Source organism: Monomorium pharaonis, chromosome 2 (genome assembly GCF_013373865.1).
Source record: "Monomorium pharaonis isolate MP-MQ-018 chromosome 2, ASM1337386v2, whole genome shotgun sequence".
Classification (NCBI taxonomy): Eukaryota; Metazoa; Arthropoda; class Insecta; order Hymenoptera; family Formicidae; genus Monomorium; species Monomorium pharaonis.
In genome coordinates, this window is record NC_050468.1 from 31,240,392 (window position 1) to 31,257,118 (window position 16,727).

Here is a 16,727-nt window from a genome sequence, read left to right on the forward strand (position 1 = left end):
TCCTTCAACGTACTTTTCGTCGAGTTGTCGAGGGGAACGGCGAAAAATTCGAAAAATCAAAGGAACACGAAAGCGCGAGCGGTTCGTTCAAAGTACGGCGCGAGAGCGGCGGCGGTAAATTAATTATGGCAAAACGGAAGGAATCCTGACAGCGCCGTTAAGTCGGGCGGGATATGCTCCTTTAAGAAATTTCCAGCTATCCCGCACGACGCCTATATACTCGTTGCCCTCCTTTTCCTTTTCCCGCTACGTAAAAGCTACGTCCCAGTGATAAGGAGCTCCCACGGGAAAGCTAGAAGAGAGAGAAGTAACCTTGTATTATGCGAAAGACCAGCAACTCGTAAGATCCCCCGGGGAACACCCTTTCTCACCGCTTACGACATCGTCCTTCTGTTCGGCTTATGTCCTCCTGATGTTCACGGTAGTCTGCGGCGCGCAAAGGCCGCTGATAGGTTCACGAATTTTTTATGAGGCAGTTTTGAACTTCGAAATGTCCTGTTGCATTATCGAATACGTGTGACCTCACGTGTCAGCTATTACAAACGCCATTGAAATTAAATATTGTTTTACTACCGAACGATCGTTTGATCTTTGAGGGTGACGCTTTGCTGGGTCTATTGATTTTGTTGTGTTGCGGAAAATGCTTTCCCTCCATGTTATGTTTACGTTTATTAAAATCTTAATTACGTATTTATATATCTATTTCAATACATATTTACATGTTTTACATATTTTAGATTTATTTTATAAATAAATAATGCACTTTAAGTAAAAATAAATGATGTGGCAGAGCGTATTTAGCTTTTATGCAACCTAAATATTATTTGGTTATGAATAATAAGAGTTCATAATATTTTTAATTTATGTAATTACAATATTCAAAGGGTTGTACGCTTTCAATAATGCGTATTAAAAATGTAATTAAGAGATTACATTTTGTTACACATTAATATTAAAATTGTATATGTTAATATTATTTTTTATTCATTATCATTAAATTTATTTCCTAATAATGAAAAAGTGAGATGAACATTATTTTAGTTTATTATTAGAGAATAAATTTAATGCAGAAATGTCATGAAAAATAATAAACAAAAATGTAATGAATATAGAAGCAATAGTTATGGAACTTAAAAAATGTTTTTAAATGTAAAAAGAACCATTCATATTTTTTTTAGCAGCATAATTTTATGCTTACGAGATGCAATGTATCCTTCTCTTGGGCACGTAATTTCTGGAAAAGCTTTTCACATTTCTTCGTTTTAATGTAAAAACCACTTTGTTCAAATGGCGTATGAATAGAAAGAAGGTTCTAATTTTCATAAAATTGCAACTACAAATAAAAAATTCCACATTTTAAGCATTTTTAATAAAAGATGCTACAAATTTTGATGAATCGTAGTTTCAAATAAAGTTGTATAGTGGAGATATTAGATTCTTTTAATATTACATATTTGTTTAAGTTGCAATAGATAATCAAATTGATAATTTAAAAAAAAAAGTATATTCTTGCAACTTATCTCAATTTAAAACATGCATTTCTTACGATAAAAGCACGCTGCTCAAGCCGTTTAGCTTTACTTCGACATTAGCGTTTTATTTCGGCATCCGGTAGCGATCGTCTTTCGCCGGATGTTGCAAAAATGGCGGTCGTCGTAAATTACGACGATATTCCGACGACATTTGGTTATTGCGGCTATATCTCTTCCGCTTGTACGTTAATGGAATTAAACTCGGGAACGGTCGGGCGAGACCAAAGTTCGAGAACGAGTTTCGAGTTTGAAGTGATACTCGTTAACTCGAACCCTTTATGGTCGTTCCTCGAACTGGTTTATGTTCCGATTTCGAGATCGAAAACGCGGTAATCCTAAGCGAAGGATACATCTCTCTTTCGACGCTTGCAGTTCCTGCACGTAAAACGCGCAGTTTGCAACACAAAGAATACAAGCGCGTCAGCTTTTAATATGCTGCCTTTGGTATATAGTCATTAAAACATTAACCGGTAATAAATATTCAACAATCACGAATAATTTTAATTTAAGTCGCTGCTTGCAAAAATTAACTGCAATTGAATTACTGAAAAAATACAAAACCAATATATCCAATTTCGATTTAAAATATCAAACAGCACGGCTAACACACGAGTGCCGAAGTATTTTTAATTTGCGAAATACTCGTTGAGAATATTCCGATTCGTTGACAATTAATCTTAGCACAAAACCGTCTGATGTATGTGAATAAATCTATAGCTCGGCTATAGCTCTCTCTCTCTCTCTCTCTCTCTCTCTCTCTCTCTCTCTCTCTCTCTCTCTCTCTCTCTCTCTCTCTCTCTTTCTTGGTGTCATTCCGCTTCGTGCCGGAAGTAATATCGGCCGAATGCCGATACCAATTTCATCATATTGCAGCGAATATACCCCTCTGCTTTCCGCCATTGCCATAATCGATACCGTATATATAACCGCGCATAATCCGCGAGAAATCGTGCACACGCGCGGGCGAACCGCATACGGTGACTTCCGGCGAATGCGGCCGCGTTCGCTCCATTAAGTCGACTGATACGAATCGTGAAGATTTCAATATACATCGTTCGCGGTATAAAGTATATATATATATATATATGTATATATACACGCACGTTTTTATATATGCACGTGTGTATGTATATCGATGCGCAAATTATGTCTTTCTATTCGTTTAAGCTGCCTCGTTAGCGGCGCGGATGTTAATTACTCGTAGCCGCCCGGTTATTGCGCGGATAAACGCGTCATTTGCGAAGCGGGTGGACGCGATCGATTCTTGTATGCCGCGTCGCATTTTGCGACAATGCATTAACGCAGCGGAATAATGCATATCCAAAGGGCCGCTTTTTAATACTAAACAAAATAGAGTGATATTTTATGCGAAAATAATGTGACAAACCTAAATAATTATAATAATACGAACTATTCTAATATTATGTATCACCTCATTTCTAAAATCGCCTAAATTTTGAAATTTCATGTAAACTCAAATCTCTACAATATTTTCCAAATAATTTAAAATTTTATATATATATATTTTTTTAAGAACAGAAGAAATAGACGAGGTCGAAGAAAACTAAAACATTGTGAACGAATTAAATACTTTTTCCTTCGCGATAGATACGAATTTAATTAAGAAAGAAACAGCTGATACTTAGATCGAGCTTATTCTATCCATGTTGTCGATGCAATCAGGTCTTAGATTAAAGTAAGTCCGCGTATAATCCATCAAATCTCGTAACGTGACGGCTTCGGCACAACGTCATGTCTGATATGATGTAAACACGTTTGCCTACGCATTTGCAAGTGTATAGATGCAATACCATTCTCGTGTATACAGGGAATCAATCTCGTATACATGGAAACAGTTTATAAATATATGAGATGCCGCATATAACTTAATCCTTGTCTGTAAACACGTGTTTTTCAAAAAAGAGATATTTTAAAAGCCGAAGTTTGTGTATTAAAATGTTCTTAATTAATCGCGCGGTACGAATAATTTAGAAAAAGAATATTAATTTGTAAAATGAAAGAGAAAGTAATTTGACATTTAGAAAAATTAATGTCCGTCTGCGAAGCTATTACATGTATGATGGATGAACCCGTAAGTAGAAGCGTATATGCCAGCAAACTTTTACAAATGTGTACTACGTGTGTACAGGATGTCTCAGATTTTTCCACAAACTTTACCAGTGTGTTTAATGAGTAGAAATAAGAAAAAAACGTAGACACATACGTTTCAAAACCTAGCTTCACTTGAATTTCAAAATATCCATGTCAATACAAATTTGATGTAATATTGAACGTGTCATCCTAGGATTTTCACTCCGATTGTGCTTAAGAAGAGATAGTAGAATAAAAACTTTAGTAGAGTAAAAATTAATTTTTTGTTTTTTCGATAAAAATTAGTAAAGTTAAAAAAAATTAAATTTTACTGTGATTTCTTCTGTAGCATGTTAATTCCTAGAGTAATAAATATTATATTGATGTTAAGTGTTGTATTAACATGACCGGGATTTAAAATACAAACTTATTATTAGATAAAATTATTTTTGACACGTTTTATATTTTTGCTATAATTTTTTAATAAGGCATTTTGGGACTTATGTTTATATAACCTTTTTTTGCTCATAGAACATATTAAAGTTTACACGAACAAACCTGATATTTCATAATATGACAATATGTATGTATATTATATATATAGAGATACATTATATTGTATATGTCAATATATGTATACTACTTAAAAGAGAATAGGGAACACTTTTCGTATATCAAAAATTTAGGCTATTTTCAAACCGCTGAAACTCAGCAAAAAATTATTGCAGAAATCAAATTTAAAAAGCGTTTTAAAGCTTAAAACTTCTTCTTTTAAACGCTGTTTGGCGATTTTATTTATTTTTTCTTTTACCAACATGGCACAGTGATAAAGCTGATCTGTTGAAATGAAAATTTTTAATGCAACTTTGCTGCACTGCATCTGGTGTGAAAAAAATCATAGAAAATTTTCGTTATTTGCATCTTGTAGCGGGATCTTTTCTCTTTATTTTGAGTAGTCGTTCATTGCCGTGCAATTCTTTTGACCAAGTCATTGAGATTTTAAGAAAAAAGATTACATAAGATTAAAAAATCGCATATTTTATGGTTTTTATTTAATTCAAATATATTGGTGTGAGGAAAGACCCAATTACATCGCTATAGTAAAGTTTTATAGTACGATTATTTCCCAGTGATAATCGTTTTTTGATCAATTACTGCTTGTAAACATTCTCATATATTTATGTACCTCTCAATAATGCTTTGTGTAATTTTGTGCCAAATTTGCCTAAGTGCTTCTTCCAACTTATCAATCAGCATTGGAAAGTGCAAACTTTTAACTTTCCATTGTTTTTTTTTGCGGAGCGCTGTACGTTGATCTATTTACGAGCAATAAGCGATGAAAGTCAAAATGACAACTTTTTCTTAAAATCTCAATAACTCGGTCAAAAAAATCGCACAGCAATAAACGACCACGCAAAATAAAGGGAACAGATTCCGTTATAAGATGCAAATAATAGAAATTCTCTATGATTTTTTTTTTCACGCCAGATGTAGCGCACCAAAGTCGAATTAAAAATTTTCATTTTAACGGATCAAACTTTATCATTGTGCCATGTTGGTAAAAAAAAGATAACTGAAAACGACGAAAAGCGTTTGAAAGAAGAAGTTTCAAGCTTTAAAACGCTTTTTGGATTTTGTTTCTGTGATAATTTTTTACTGAATTTAAAAATAGCCTAAATTTCCGGTATACGAAAAGTGTTTCCTATGCTTTTTGAGTAGTATACATGATGTATTATAATTATCGTAGTAAGTTTGTATTTTCATGGAATGAAAAACAATGCAAAGCTTGCCATCCAAATGGCTTCGAGGATTGTATTTCTAGAAATATTTAATAAATCTGCTGTTATTCTCATTATTTTTCAATCATATTTTCAATATTTTATAAGCTTTTGCATTTTATTAAAATATGTTGTAAAAGTAACTTTAAGAATAATTGCAAAAGAAATATATATGTTAAATTGCCGAAAACATAAAACGTGTCATGAAAACGACTTTAGTCCCCCGTCGACTGAAAATACATTGCAGTGAACATTATTAGCATGCAAACGGCACCTTGCAATATTCGTTCGAGGTGCCCGAAAGTTGCTAAAATTGGACTCGAGATCACAAACGTCTATATTTATGCCAGTAACTAGTTTAACGGGTGAACCATAGCAATTTGTTATACAATTGCTTTTCATTTGCAACGTAATGAGAAGAAATCCATTTTGTAACTGTTTTATCTATTTTGTTATCTGTCTACAATTACTCCTATAACAATTGCATTTTTAGTTAAAATATTATATGTTACAAAAATAAAAACTTTAAATGTTTTAATATAAATGCGGGAAAGTTGCTAAATGCATACTACTTAAATTATGCTTAAATATATTTTTTATTTTCTACTTTTATGAAAATAAACATTGAAAACTGTAGCTTCGTATATATTTTAGGTTGCCAGTATGAACAGTATGTACCATATTACTAATATTTAACTTCTCTCTCTCTCTGTCTCTCTCTCTCTCTCTCTCTCTCTCTCTCTCTCTCTCTCTCTCTTTCTCTCTCTTTCTCTCCCTCTCTCTTTTATTCTATCCCTCTCTCTCTCTCAATAACAAATTAATTTATTGTAAGTCTTTTTGAAATGTGCAAAAGTTATGATTTAGGCAACTAGTCGTCTATGACACCTTTGAAGTATTAAATTTATGAATTAAAATAATTAGAAATATAAGGAATTATTATATTATAGAATCAAGTATTTAATAATTAATGAATAATAAATGAGAAAATGTAATATTAAAATAATACTGGCTTGAAGTTATTTTTACAATTAATATATTTTAAGTCAATTATTAGTTTTATTATTACTACATATTATCAATTTTATATTAATATCATTTATTGTAACAAAATTTGTAGTTGTATAAAAACTCGATAGATTTTTGATAATCGATAGATTTTGATAATTATGAAAGTATTGATAATCCGTATTCTAAAAATGTATATACAATTAATGTAATATATATTTATATATTCTACAATAATTTTTTATTATAAAAGTATAAAATTGCATAATTACATTGCATGTTATTATCGATTATATAAATTAATCAAAAATTAATATTAGTACTTGATTTTTGAAAGTATTATTAGTATGCACAAAATAAGATATAATTTGTCTATATTATTGATTTATTTAACACATTTAGTACTGAATATTGCATATATCAAGTAAATATATAAAATATTGATGATTTAAGCAACTAGTACACATTTAACAACTCTCCCTTATATAAAATAAAACTATTTTGTTAGAGAGAAATTGTTAACAAATTCGTGCAATATAAATTTTGTAATACTAAAAAAATGCAGAAAAATCATGTACATATAACAATATATTCAGTACGCACTCATTTGCAGAAATACAAGAACTGTCACAAAATAAATTAGATAAAAAACCAATACGGTTTATCACCAATCATTCGTAACAAATTGAACAGATTGTCTTGATGTTCTTGACAAGTGATTTTCTAAGTGGTTTCATTTACTATGTTAAATTGCAGCATAATGCGAAAAAGAGCTTTAGGAAATTTCGTAATGTCATCTCATTTGTAAGCTTAGTGATTGTTCGTGCTTACAATTCCTTCGAATTGATTCGGTTACCTGTAGATCCACGCGGGTCTCACAGAGATCGCCGGTGTAGCCGAGCGGGCAAAGACAGACAGCCGTGTCGCCTCCGGTTGTCAGGCATTTTCCACCGTGGGAACACGGCACCTTACTGCACCTGTCGGCCGTGCACTCCTCTGAAACGACAATAAATCAGGCGATTTAATAAAAGTTCCGGCGGAGTGCGAAATCAAGAGTTACACAAGTGAGAATCGGATCGAGGCCGACTCGATTCGACTCGACTTGACTCGACTCGACTCGATGCGAGAGATTCGACTGCGCGCGAGATAAAACCAATAAAATCACTCGCGCCTCGACAGGCCGTCGCGTCCGATTTATCGGAGTGGAGAAGTATCAATCTCTTCCGCCTCATCGTATTTTCGACGATATCATTTAGCGTGCGCGAACATTGACGGGGAATTTTTTTGCGCGCGTCCGCGACGTCGACGATCGCGATATAACACTCGATGTTGAGCTTTACGACGTGACAACTGGCCGGAAATACGCGATTCTCCGCTCGCGTTGCGAGATATATATTTGTCGTTGTTTTTTATGTCCACTAGCCTCGGCTAATATTCCGTAAAACCACGTATTTGCGTTATCACATTGCAAAAGATTTGCTTATAATCGACTTTTTTTAAATATTATACAAATTATGTGGCAACTTGCAAAATTAGATAAAATGTATTAATCACAGCTATTTCTACTCTTTCAATGAGCACATTTAATAAATAATAGTTAGATATATATGTATATATATATATTTATTTATTATTATTATAATTTTAATGACAAAGAAAATAATAAATCTCTTTAAATTTTTAATGCAGATGCATTTTTCATTTTATTTTTGGTTCAACTTATTTACGTATACTTTATTTGTATAAAAACACACACACCTTTAATTATATAAGGTAAATATTTTCAATGTGTGTGAAAAAAGAAATGTAATATTTTAAAAAATGTCTTTTTATTCTAATTTATAGTTATTTATTATATCTCACACACACGCACACATCATACTAATTCTTTTTATATTTATTTGTTATTAATTTTATGTAGAAAAAGAAGCTTGGTAAATTAGAGGACAGATTAACAATGGATTAAAATCGTTCCTATAGATAAAGATCCAAATCGGAACTCCTAAGAAAAGGTCAAACCGGTGTCGATCTCGCAATAATGAACGACCCCTACGATTTTTACTTTCTGTCGGTTATTCGTTTCCACGAGCGCCAAAGTGCTCGAACTTTGCAGACCAAAGTTTTCCAATCTAAATGGTGTTATCTTTTCATGGGTCTCCCCATACGTCCGACGTAGACTCAATCGGAAAGTAATACGGAACTTTCGATTTAACTCGTCTCCACTTATCTCGTGCGAGGTACTGTTGTAACAAATCGATAATTGAAGACCGAAACTAACGAAGCAAAATAATAATGAAATGATTTTATTTGATCTCTCTCTCTCTCTCTCTCTCTCTCTCTCACATACATACACACCTGATGTTACGAAAGAAATTTTATTTTGCATATATTAAGTAGAATATTAATTACTTTTTTACGTTTTCCAATCCATATTGAAGAAATAACGAACGCGTTTTTGGAATAATTTTTCATAGTTTTGTGCAATAATATAGTCTCCGATATCATTGTCTGATATTTTCTTTTTATTATGTTTTAAGATGTAATAATTGTCACAACAATACAATAATAAATTATGAATACGTCTTATATACATGCGTATAAAACATACAAGCTTGAATTAAATATCTGTATAGTAGTAATTTCAACAATAAAATTTTGCCAGTTGGGTTGACAATAAGATCAAATTTATTAATTATTTATACACTGGTGACTAGAAGCTTGAGATTCACATTATTAAATATCTGTATTAATAATATACGATATTTGTACATTAACGTATGAATTGTAAATAAAAAGAGGTTTCAATTCTGCAATTGGTATTTCGTAAATTTACATAATGATACCTCGATTGATATCAATTAATCCTTGATAATTAATGTTATGTTGATAGAGACCATACTCCATACGTGCGATATATTTGATTAACCGATTATGCTCGCGGATGTGTTTCATCCGATTTTAATGTATTACATCCGTATGGCATTGTGTGCATTATGCACAAACGGAAACACTAAATTTTGCTTGGAGGAAGGAAACCTATAGATAATATTGATATGTATCTTTACAGACAGAGTATCAAATTCAAATCTTTTTGTGCATAAATCATTATAAGATTAAATGTGTTTTATTCATGCAAAATATAAAACGCGCTTTTATTTTACTTTTCTACTTTAAAACAAATACTTTTGGTAGTTTATCAACAGCATTTGAGCTTTACTGTTATTTATATTCTCTCTGTTATCGCAAATGTTTACTGACATTGATATCGTATCTGTCACACGATTGGGTTAGTTCGGATATGTACGACTGCATATGTCTAAATTATGTTCCACACATATTACGAACAATGGCACATTCGATATTACAAAATAGAGATAACATTTGGTTGGTCGGCTGCATCGTGATATAAATACCAGGCAGATGTCCATTACTCAGAGATAATTAATGCGACATACAAAGCAGCTGTTGCATAGTCGGACCTACACAACTTCCTACACAAAATGTTGACAATTAATTACTGACACTCCGGTAACGATAACGATAATTATTCGCGATAATCATTGTCTTGGCTGACGCAGCGATTTCTCCTTTGCTTTTCGTCGACAAAAGGGATAGTCTCACGATCGTATTTCCGATGTAATTAAATGCAAGAGACCTATATTGTTCAAACCTCGCAGTTCCGTAGATTTTTTAGCAAGAGAAATTCGATAATCTATAAATCTATAATAAATAAAAACTACACAAATATAGAGGTAGTTCAATCTGCCCGAGAATTGCGGATAAAAAACTGGATGTAACAACCATTTAAATATAGAACAATTGTTCAAATATTTTCTGTTATCCTCAAGTTAATAAAAATATTGAAAATAATTAAATAACTAGTATTGTTATTTTTGATGATTTAGTTAATTTAGTAAAACAGTATGTAATGGCTATTCGTCGAAAAAGTCCATTTAACTTTGTACACAAAATAATCTTTTTTTTTAATATTTAATAATATATTTTTTTAATAAACGAAAATTAATTTAACTTTGAGATATTTGTTGTCCTAAAAAACTATTATTTAATTAAGAATGTGTTAAAGTTTTAAACTAACTTATATTATACTATAATGAACAATCTTATGTAAAAAAAATAACAGATATTATATTTTAATTTATCAATGTACGTAACGAATTTTATTTTACGTCTTTTTTATCTAATTAGCATTTTTTATTTAATGCCTCTTTTTTTAATTAACTTATTGTCACGGATTTGACGTACCTTTTTTATCTTCATAAATTTTTATTATGCAAGAAAAATTCGAATGTTTAAATGAATGGATATTTATATAATCTGTTTTGAATTTGATGAAACATTTTAATTCTGATTTGAGTACGCTATTTAATCATTATTGAATCCATTTTAATTGCATATGTAGTTGTCTTTACAAAGTGGAAAAGCTTGTTCGTACATTTCTCATAAACAATTGACATAAGCAAACGCGCAACTCGTATTACGGTGCAACGCAAATTTCCTGTTAATAAATCACTAGTTGTAAAAAAGAGAAAGCGAAACGTTTAACACGAGACTGGTACATCATTTATTATCATGCAAACAACGAAATAATAAAGGTGGCCCGCGCGTGTCCGTATGTGCAGAGATTTATTATTATTATTTATTCTCCGTCGCGCGACAGCTGTAAAGTTAACGTAGGACCGGAGCTAAAATATTTAAAACAATTAATAACTATGAACTTTAATTAGCTGCCTTGCATCTACGACATGATCGGTTGGAATGCGACAGAGCACCGCCGGATGACCGAATTAACAGTTACCTATATCGGCAAACGGACAACAGGTGTCACATGAATTTAGTTGGCAAATCCTCCGACGCCCGCTCGATTTAACTCGGAATATATTCTTTGTTTTTTTTTCCATTGCTGTGGGGAAGCAGATTTCCCAAGTAGCTCAAACTCTTCGTGCCCGTATATCGACATTATTATACTGATTGAGAAATATAACAGCTGAACTATCACGTTACGAAACCTTGCTACTTGCAATAAATATAAAATTTAAATATTTGTTTAATAAATATAAAAAAAATTGTTAATAAGAGCACAAAACTTGTATGTGTGAATTAACTGACTTTATTATATGTTTAATCAATTTAATAATGCTAATGCTAACAAGCACCTAAAGATTCCTCGTTCCCTTGATTATTAATTTAATATTGTAATATTATTTTTCTGATTTAATTTAAGAGCTATGTTTAAAATCGAAAGAGTAAGGCGTACAGTTCGAAGAATTAGAAAATGTATTTAGAAATCACATAAGAAACATTATTCAGTCTTAAAATCTATGACTATCTTTTGATCCTTCTTGATTTGAATTGTGTTATACAAATCGCGATCTTATCCCAGTTACTATTTTAATAAAATTAATTCGCTCACGCCAATCTAGTTCCTAAGATTATTTTTTTATACTTATTAAATTTATTTTGTAGAGACTATAATCGAATTACTATTTAAAAAATTTGTGTACTATTAAAATATTAATCTATTAATATATGCATTTTACTGTATGTATACCTTGCTCTTTCCGTGCTTTGAACTTTCATATAGTTTGTGAAAATTATCACGATTATGTTATGCGTAATCTGAGTCGGAATGATAAAAAATGTTTTAGCATCTTTTGTGATAAAAATAAATTAAAAAATGATACCGATACAGAATAGTCGGCGCAACTACTACTGTGTTCGAAAGCGATCGCGAGAGAGTTCAATGATTAAGAAACTTCGACACGGCAAAATGCCGAAACCGAATGCTACGCCGCGATGCTGTATACTCACCGATGTCGAATCCATTCGCGGCATCGCCCTGCGGGGCCAATGGGAAGCGATAATGGTGCTCGTTCGCCTCCAAATGCCGGATGCAGCCCTTAAATCCGGTCCTCACCGGAAGTCGCTCCAAACCGGTCGTGTTTCCGGGTCCGCCGACGAAGAGCGGCTCGCGGAACGTAATTCTCGAGAACAAGCCCTGCAATTGAAGTCGGAATTCTCTAGTTATACATATGTAGTTGCAATGTAACGCACGAACCGGCACAATTGCACGGTTGTCTGATTAATGCATGAAATTATTCCATTTGGCGTACAAGCCAGCGCCATTTCCTACTTCTTTGTAAATACATGACAACTTCGTATTTTTTTTACAACCATGACAACGACGTGTGAAGATTAATCTCTACGAAATAGTTTAATTATATTTAAATATGTAATAAAATATAAAACGAGATTTTATAAATATAAAAAGTAATTACAAATAAATTTTATTCTCGTAGAGATTTTGAATTGCAAAGAATTAATTAACGCTTTGTTATATCAATTGATAATAAAAAAATTAAAATGTTAAGATGTTTGTTTTAAAAAAAAGTCATTAAAAATATCGAGCTGTTATTGATCCTTTTTACTTTTCAAATTAATATCATATTTCTAACAGATTGGATTCTGAAAATTTTTAACTTTTTACCCATTATTTCCTTTATTTTGATAGAATATTTAATTTTTTATTACTTTCTTTGGTTTCGCAGTAATTCATTTGCTTGATTCTTTTAATGAATAAATGTTGTACTTCTGGCGTTAATGAAATAACTACACCGTGAATCAAGAAGAACTAATTATGTAAAGTGATTAAATTAAAAATTAAAATTAGCAACTACAGCGGAGTAATAATTGCAAAATGAACACGGTAATGTTGTAAGTCAGTGATGTGAAAGAGGAATCTTTCGTACCTTCTGAAAATCCGTGTCATTTTTGGATGGCGCATTTCTCGCATTTTTCTATCCCGTATCGGACGGCAAACTATGCCCATTGTCATACGTGGCGTCATTTTATCGTGCATTTTATATTTGAATGCACGCGTTTCGCGCGATCACATGGGCTATCGTCGCTTCTCGAATTCCATTTTTAAAGAAAATTCCTCAAATCGGATGAGAGAAGATCGCGCGCGCGATTGCGAAGGCTTTGGTAACCAGTTTCGCTTTAGCCTCTTGCTCTTTTTTCCAAAGAGGGGAGAATGTGGCGATGGGAAAAAAGAGGGGTGGGAGGGAGGAATGGCGAGAGAAAAAGAGAAAGAACCGGCGAGAACAGAAGAAGACAGCGGAGAGAGGTCAGGGATGGCTTCTCTAATTACGACGCTGTCGTTAGGACACCGAGTGCTTAATGGCACTCTAGGATAAAGTGGGCTTGAAACGCGAAGCCATTTGCCGGCGATGCTGCCCGATTTTAAAGGTAATTAAACCTAGCCTGGGAAAAACAGATGGGTCGAGAACCAACCGATAATTCCTCGTTATCATACCGCTATTCTGGATGCCTGAGAGACTTGTTGAAGAACGAGGAATTGGAGATTGGTAGAAAAAAGTAGATGAGACATTTATCGACGGCTCTTCCTCTCTTAATATTCAGTGTTCAAACGTTGGTGATTACCAAATTCGATCAGCTCAAACATCTCTGTCATATTTACGTATTTATATTTCTACTTTTATAATTTTCTAGAGAAATCTTGCCCAATGTCTTAAATCTATTTCGTAAAATTTACCAGAGAAGTTATGCAATAAAAGGTTAATAATAATGTATAGAAATATGATGATACAATAAATTTATTATTATTTAATTATTTAACCTTTTGTGCTCAACTTTTTCTGGGAATAACGTCTAATTCACATTTTACAAAACGTTTTTTAATTTGCTAATTATGAGTCCCAAAATTTTTAAATTCAAGATGGTGGATAAAGATGAGTTTTATCTAATTCAAATAAAATTTAACATTTTGGTATTCGCCATATATAAAACATCATTTTTAATTTTTGGAATTTATACTGGAGATTCGTCATCAACGATCTAAAAAATCTATATATACCAGCTTACATGTAAATACAACAAAATTTAGCCTTTCAGTTTGTCACATTGAATCTGCCATTTTGAAATTAAGTAACGATTTTTTTTCATATAGCTTTTATATTGACCTTCAAAATGAACCCAGAAAGAACTCGCTTAATTTTTGTAAAAGACGTATGCATTTTTCACTTTTACTCCGTCAAATATTTTACGAATATTTGACGAAATATGCACACACCAAAAGTGTTGTAAGCCCACAAGAGTATTGAATTTTTTATAAAGAAATCTGTCCTATCTTTCATCTTTAAAATAAAGAGAAGTTGCCATCTTTATTCTTATGAAAGATATGAATTTTTGAAGGATTGGAATGTATATGTCCCACAGGCACGAATCGCGTTAAGAACGCTGTCAAATTAATAAAAGCTTTGTAAATTATCTACGATATCTACAGTAATCTAGTTCTTTACAAGTATTTCTTAAAGGCTATCCGTTATCGGTAGTGTAAAAACATTTCGTAAGTCTCAGTTACACTCCTGATCCTTCGTTCTCGACGCCGCATCTCATTTGCAAAATAACAAGGCAAATGGGCGTCGCAGAAGAAGCGATGCAAACCAAATGAAGAAAAAAAGAGCAAGAAATGGGTGGCAAGCGCCGAATACAATTAAAGCAAGGAACGGGTTAGTTAACAATAAGATTCGTTTGCAAAACAACTACGGAAGCCTCATGTCAAAGAACATTACACGGCGTTTGCATTAGAAAGGAGTTGCATTATTCTGTGGCATGCTGATGCATCGTGAATTAAATCACTGACTCGTAATTAAGCGCGATTTTCAGACTTTGAAGATGCGGAAGTTCGTAACTCGAGTGTAATCAATCTGTATTTATTTTGATTTGTCGAAACAAATTTAATATCGCAATATACAGCATGCAGTTCAAGAGATTAAATATATAAATTGATGATGATTAATTAATTTTGACACGTATATTACAAATAAAAATGTATTGATACATTTGTGCACATGTATGTGTTGTAAAAATATGGAAATATGGATTTTTCCTATATCTGTATAATTTTTTAACGGTAATAAGGTTAGGTATTTGTATTTAAATGCAATTAAATATTGAAATCTTGCGGTCTATGAATTGAGTTTGATAATATGAAATAATTAAATTGATAATAATTGTTATAATGATTATTATTTCTCTCTGCCTGTCTCTGTTTCTTCCCATAATTATAAAATAACTTCTGTTTAATCATTCCTGTTTAATGGGGGACGATGATATCATATATTAATGCTGGCAATATGTAACTGATATAATTGTGTAAATTATACAATTCGAAGAAGTATTTCGAACAAATACAATATAAAATTTTTACTTTTGCGTATACGTATATTTAAATTATTATTGATGTTAATACTGATAATATTGATAATGAACATTAAATTTCTTTTATATTCATAAATAATCCGTGGATTTTATAATATTTTCGGAATAAAAACTGTCAAAATTTGCAATAAATGAAATTAAAGTGGTTTCGTCTCGATCTTCGAGATACCTAGAAATATCTCAAAACATTTTCCCTAAACTGTTGTCTCCAGTCAACTATTAGTTGAAGATTATTTAAATTGCCACGATGGCTACGTAACAATAAATTTCTGTACCTATTTAAAGGCATTCCATTGAATTTCCCTTCATTACATGGGTTTCCTTTATTATGTGGTCTCCGACTTAACGCTATTTTAATGAACTACGAATAAGAGCAATCGATTGAAACGGATTAATATGGGAAAGAACGAAATAGATGGACGATTACTTGGCCGGAAGTACCTTATTCAGACATGTTTTATGGACAGTGGCACTTTTTCTGATTAGATTGATCGAGAAGGTGCGGCCTCGTTCTGGGGTGTGGTTCTTCAATTTTAACTTCCGCCGTCTATCTTGATATCCAATCATTTATACTTTTTCATCTTTTTACACCAGTGCTTTCGCATTTTCCCAAATTTTTGCTTATTCTTATTTTTTTATAACTACACGGTTTTGTTAAACATCTAAAAATGAATTATATATATATATGTATGTGTGTGTGTGTGTGTGTGTATTAAAGTATGATGAGCAATACTGTAAAAAATTCTTACATTCTAACAACCAATTTGAATATTCTACATTACTTCCTTGATCCACAAAAATTATTTTTAGATCTGCATTCAGCTAAATTTTTAGCAGAATTATTTTCTCTATATACTTTTTTTTCACTTTTTATATTAAATTTTTTAGTTATTGTTTAAAATTTCTTTTTTAAACAACAGTGTTATAATTAACTTTCAAATGTTATGTATTATAATTTCATATATTAAATATAACATATATACATTATAAAAATTATTTTTCCAAAGTGTAAAGTCTAATAAAAGTTTAATTATATGTACATGCAAATTTGAAAATAATT

At 31.8% G+C, this 16,727-nt stretch overlaps 1 protein-coding gene across 1 annotated transcript in view; it reads right to left on the minus strand.

Moving 5' to 3' along the window:
• LOC105833207 (pikachurin) overlaps positions 1-16,727 on the minus strand; it is a 112,555-nt gene that overhangs the window by 13,780 nt on the left and 82,048 nt on the right. The window contains exons 8-9 of the mRNA XM_012674756.3: positions 12,236-12,422; positions 7,263-7,402 (exon numbers count right to left, since the gene is read on the minus strand). Of these exons, the coding sequence (XP_012530210.1) occupies positions 7,263-7,402; positions 12,236-12,422 (327 nt within the window). The remainder of the gene's footprint in view (positions 1-7,262; positions 7,403-12,235; positions 12,423-16,727) is intronic.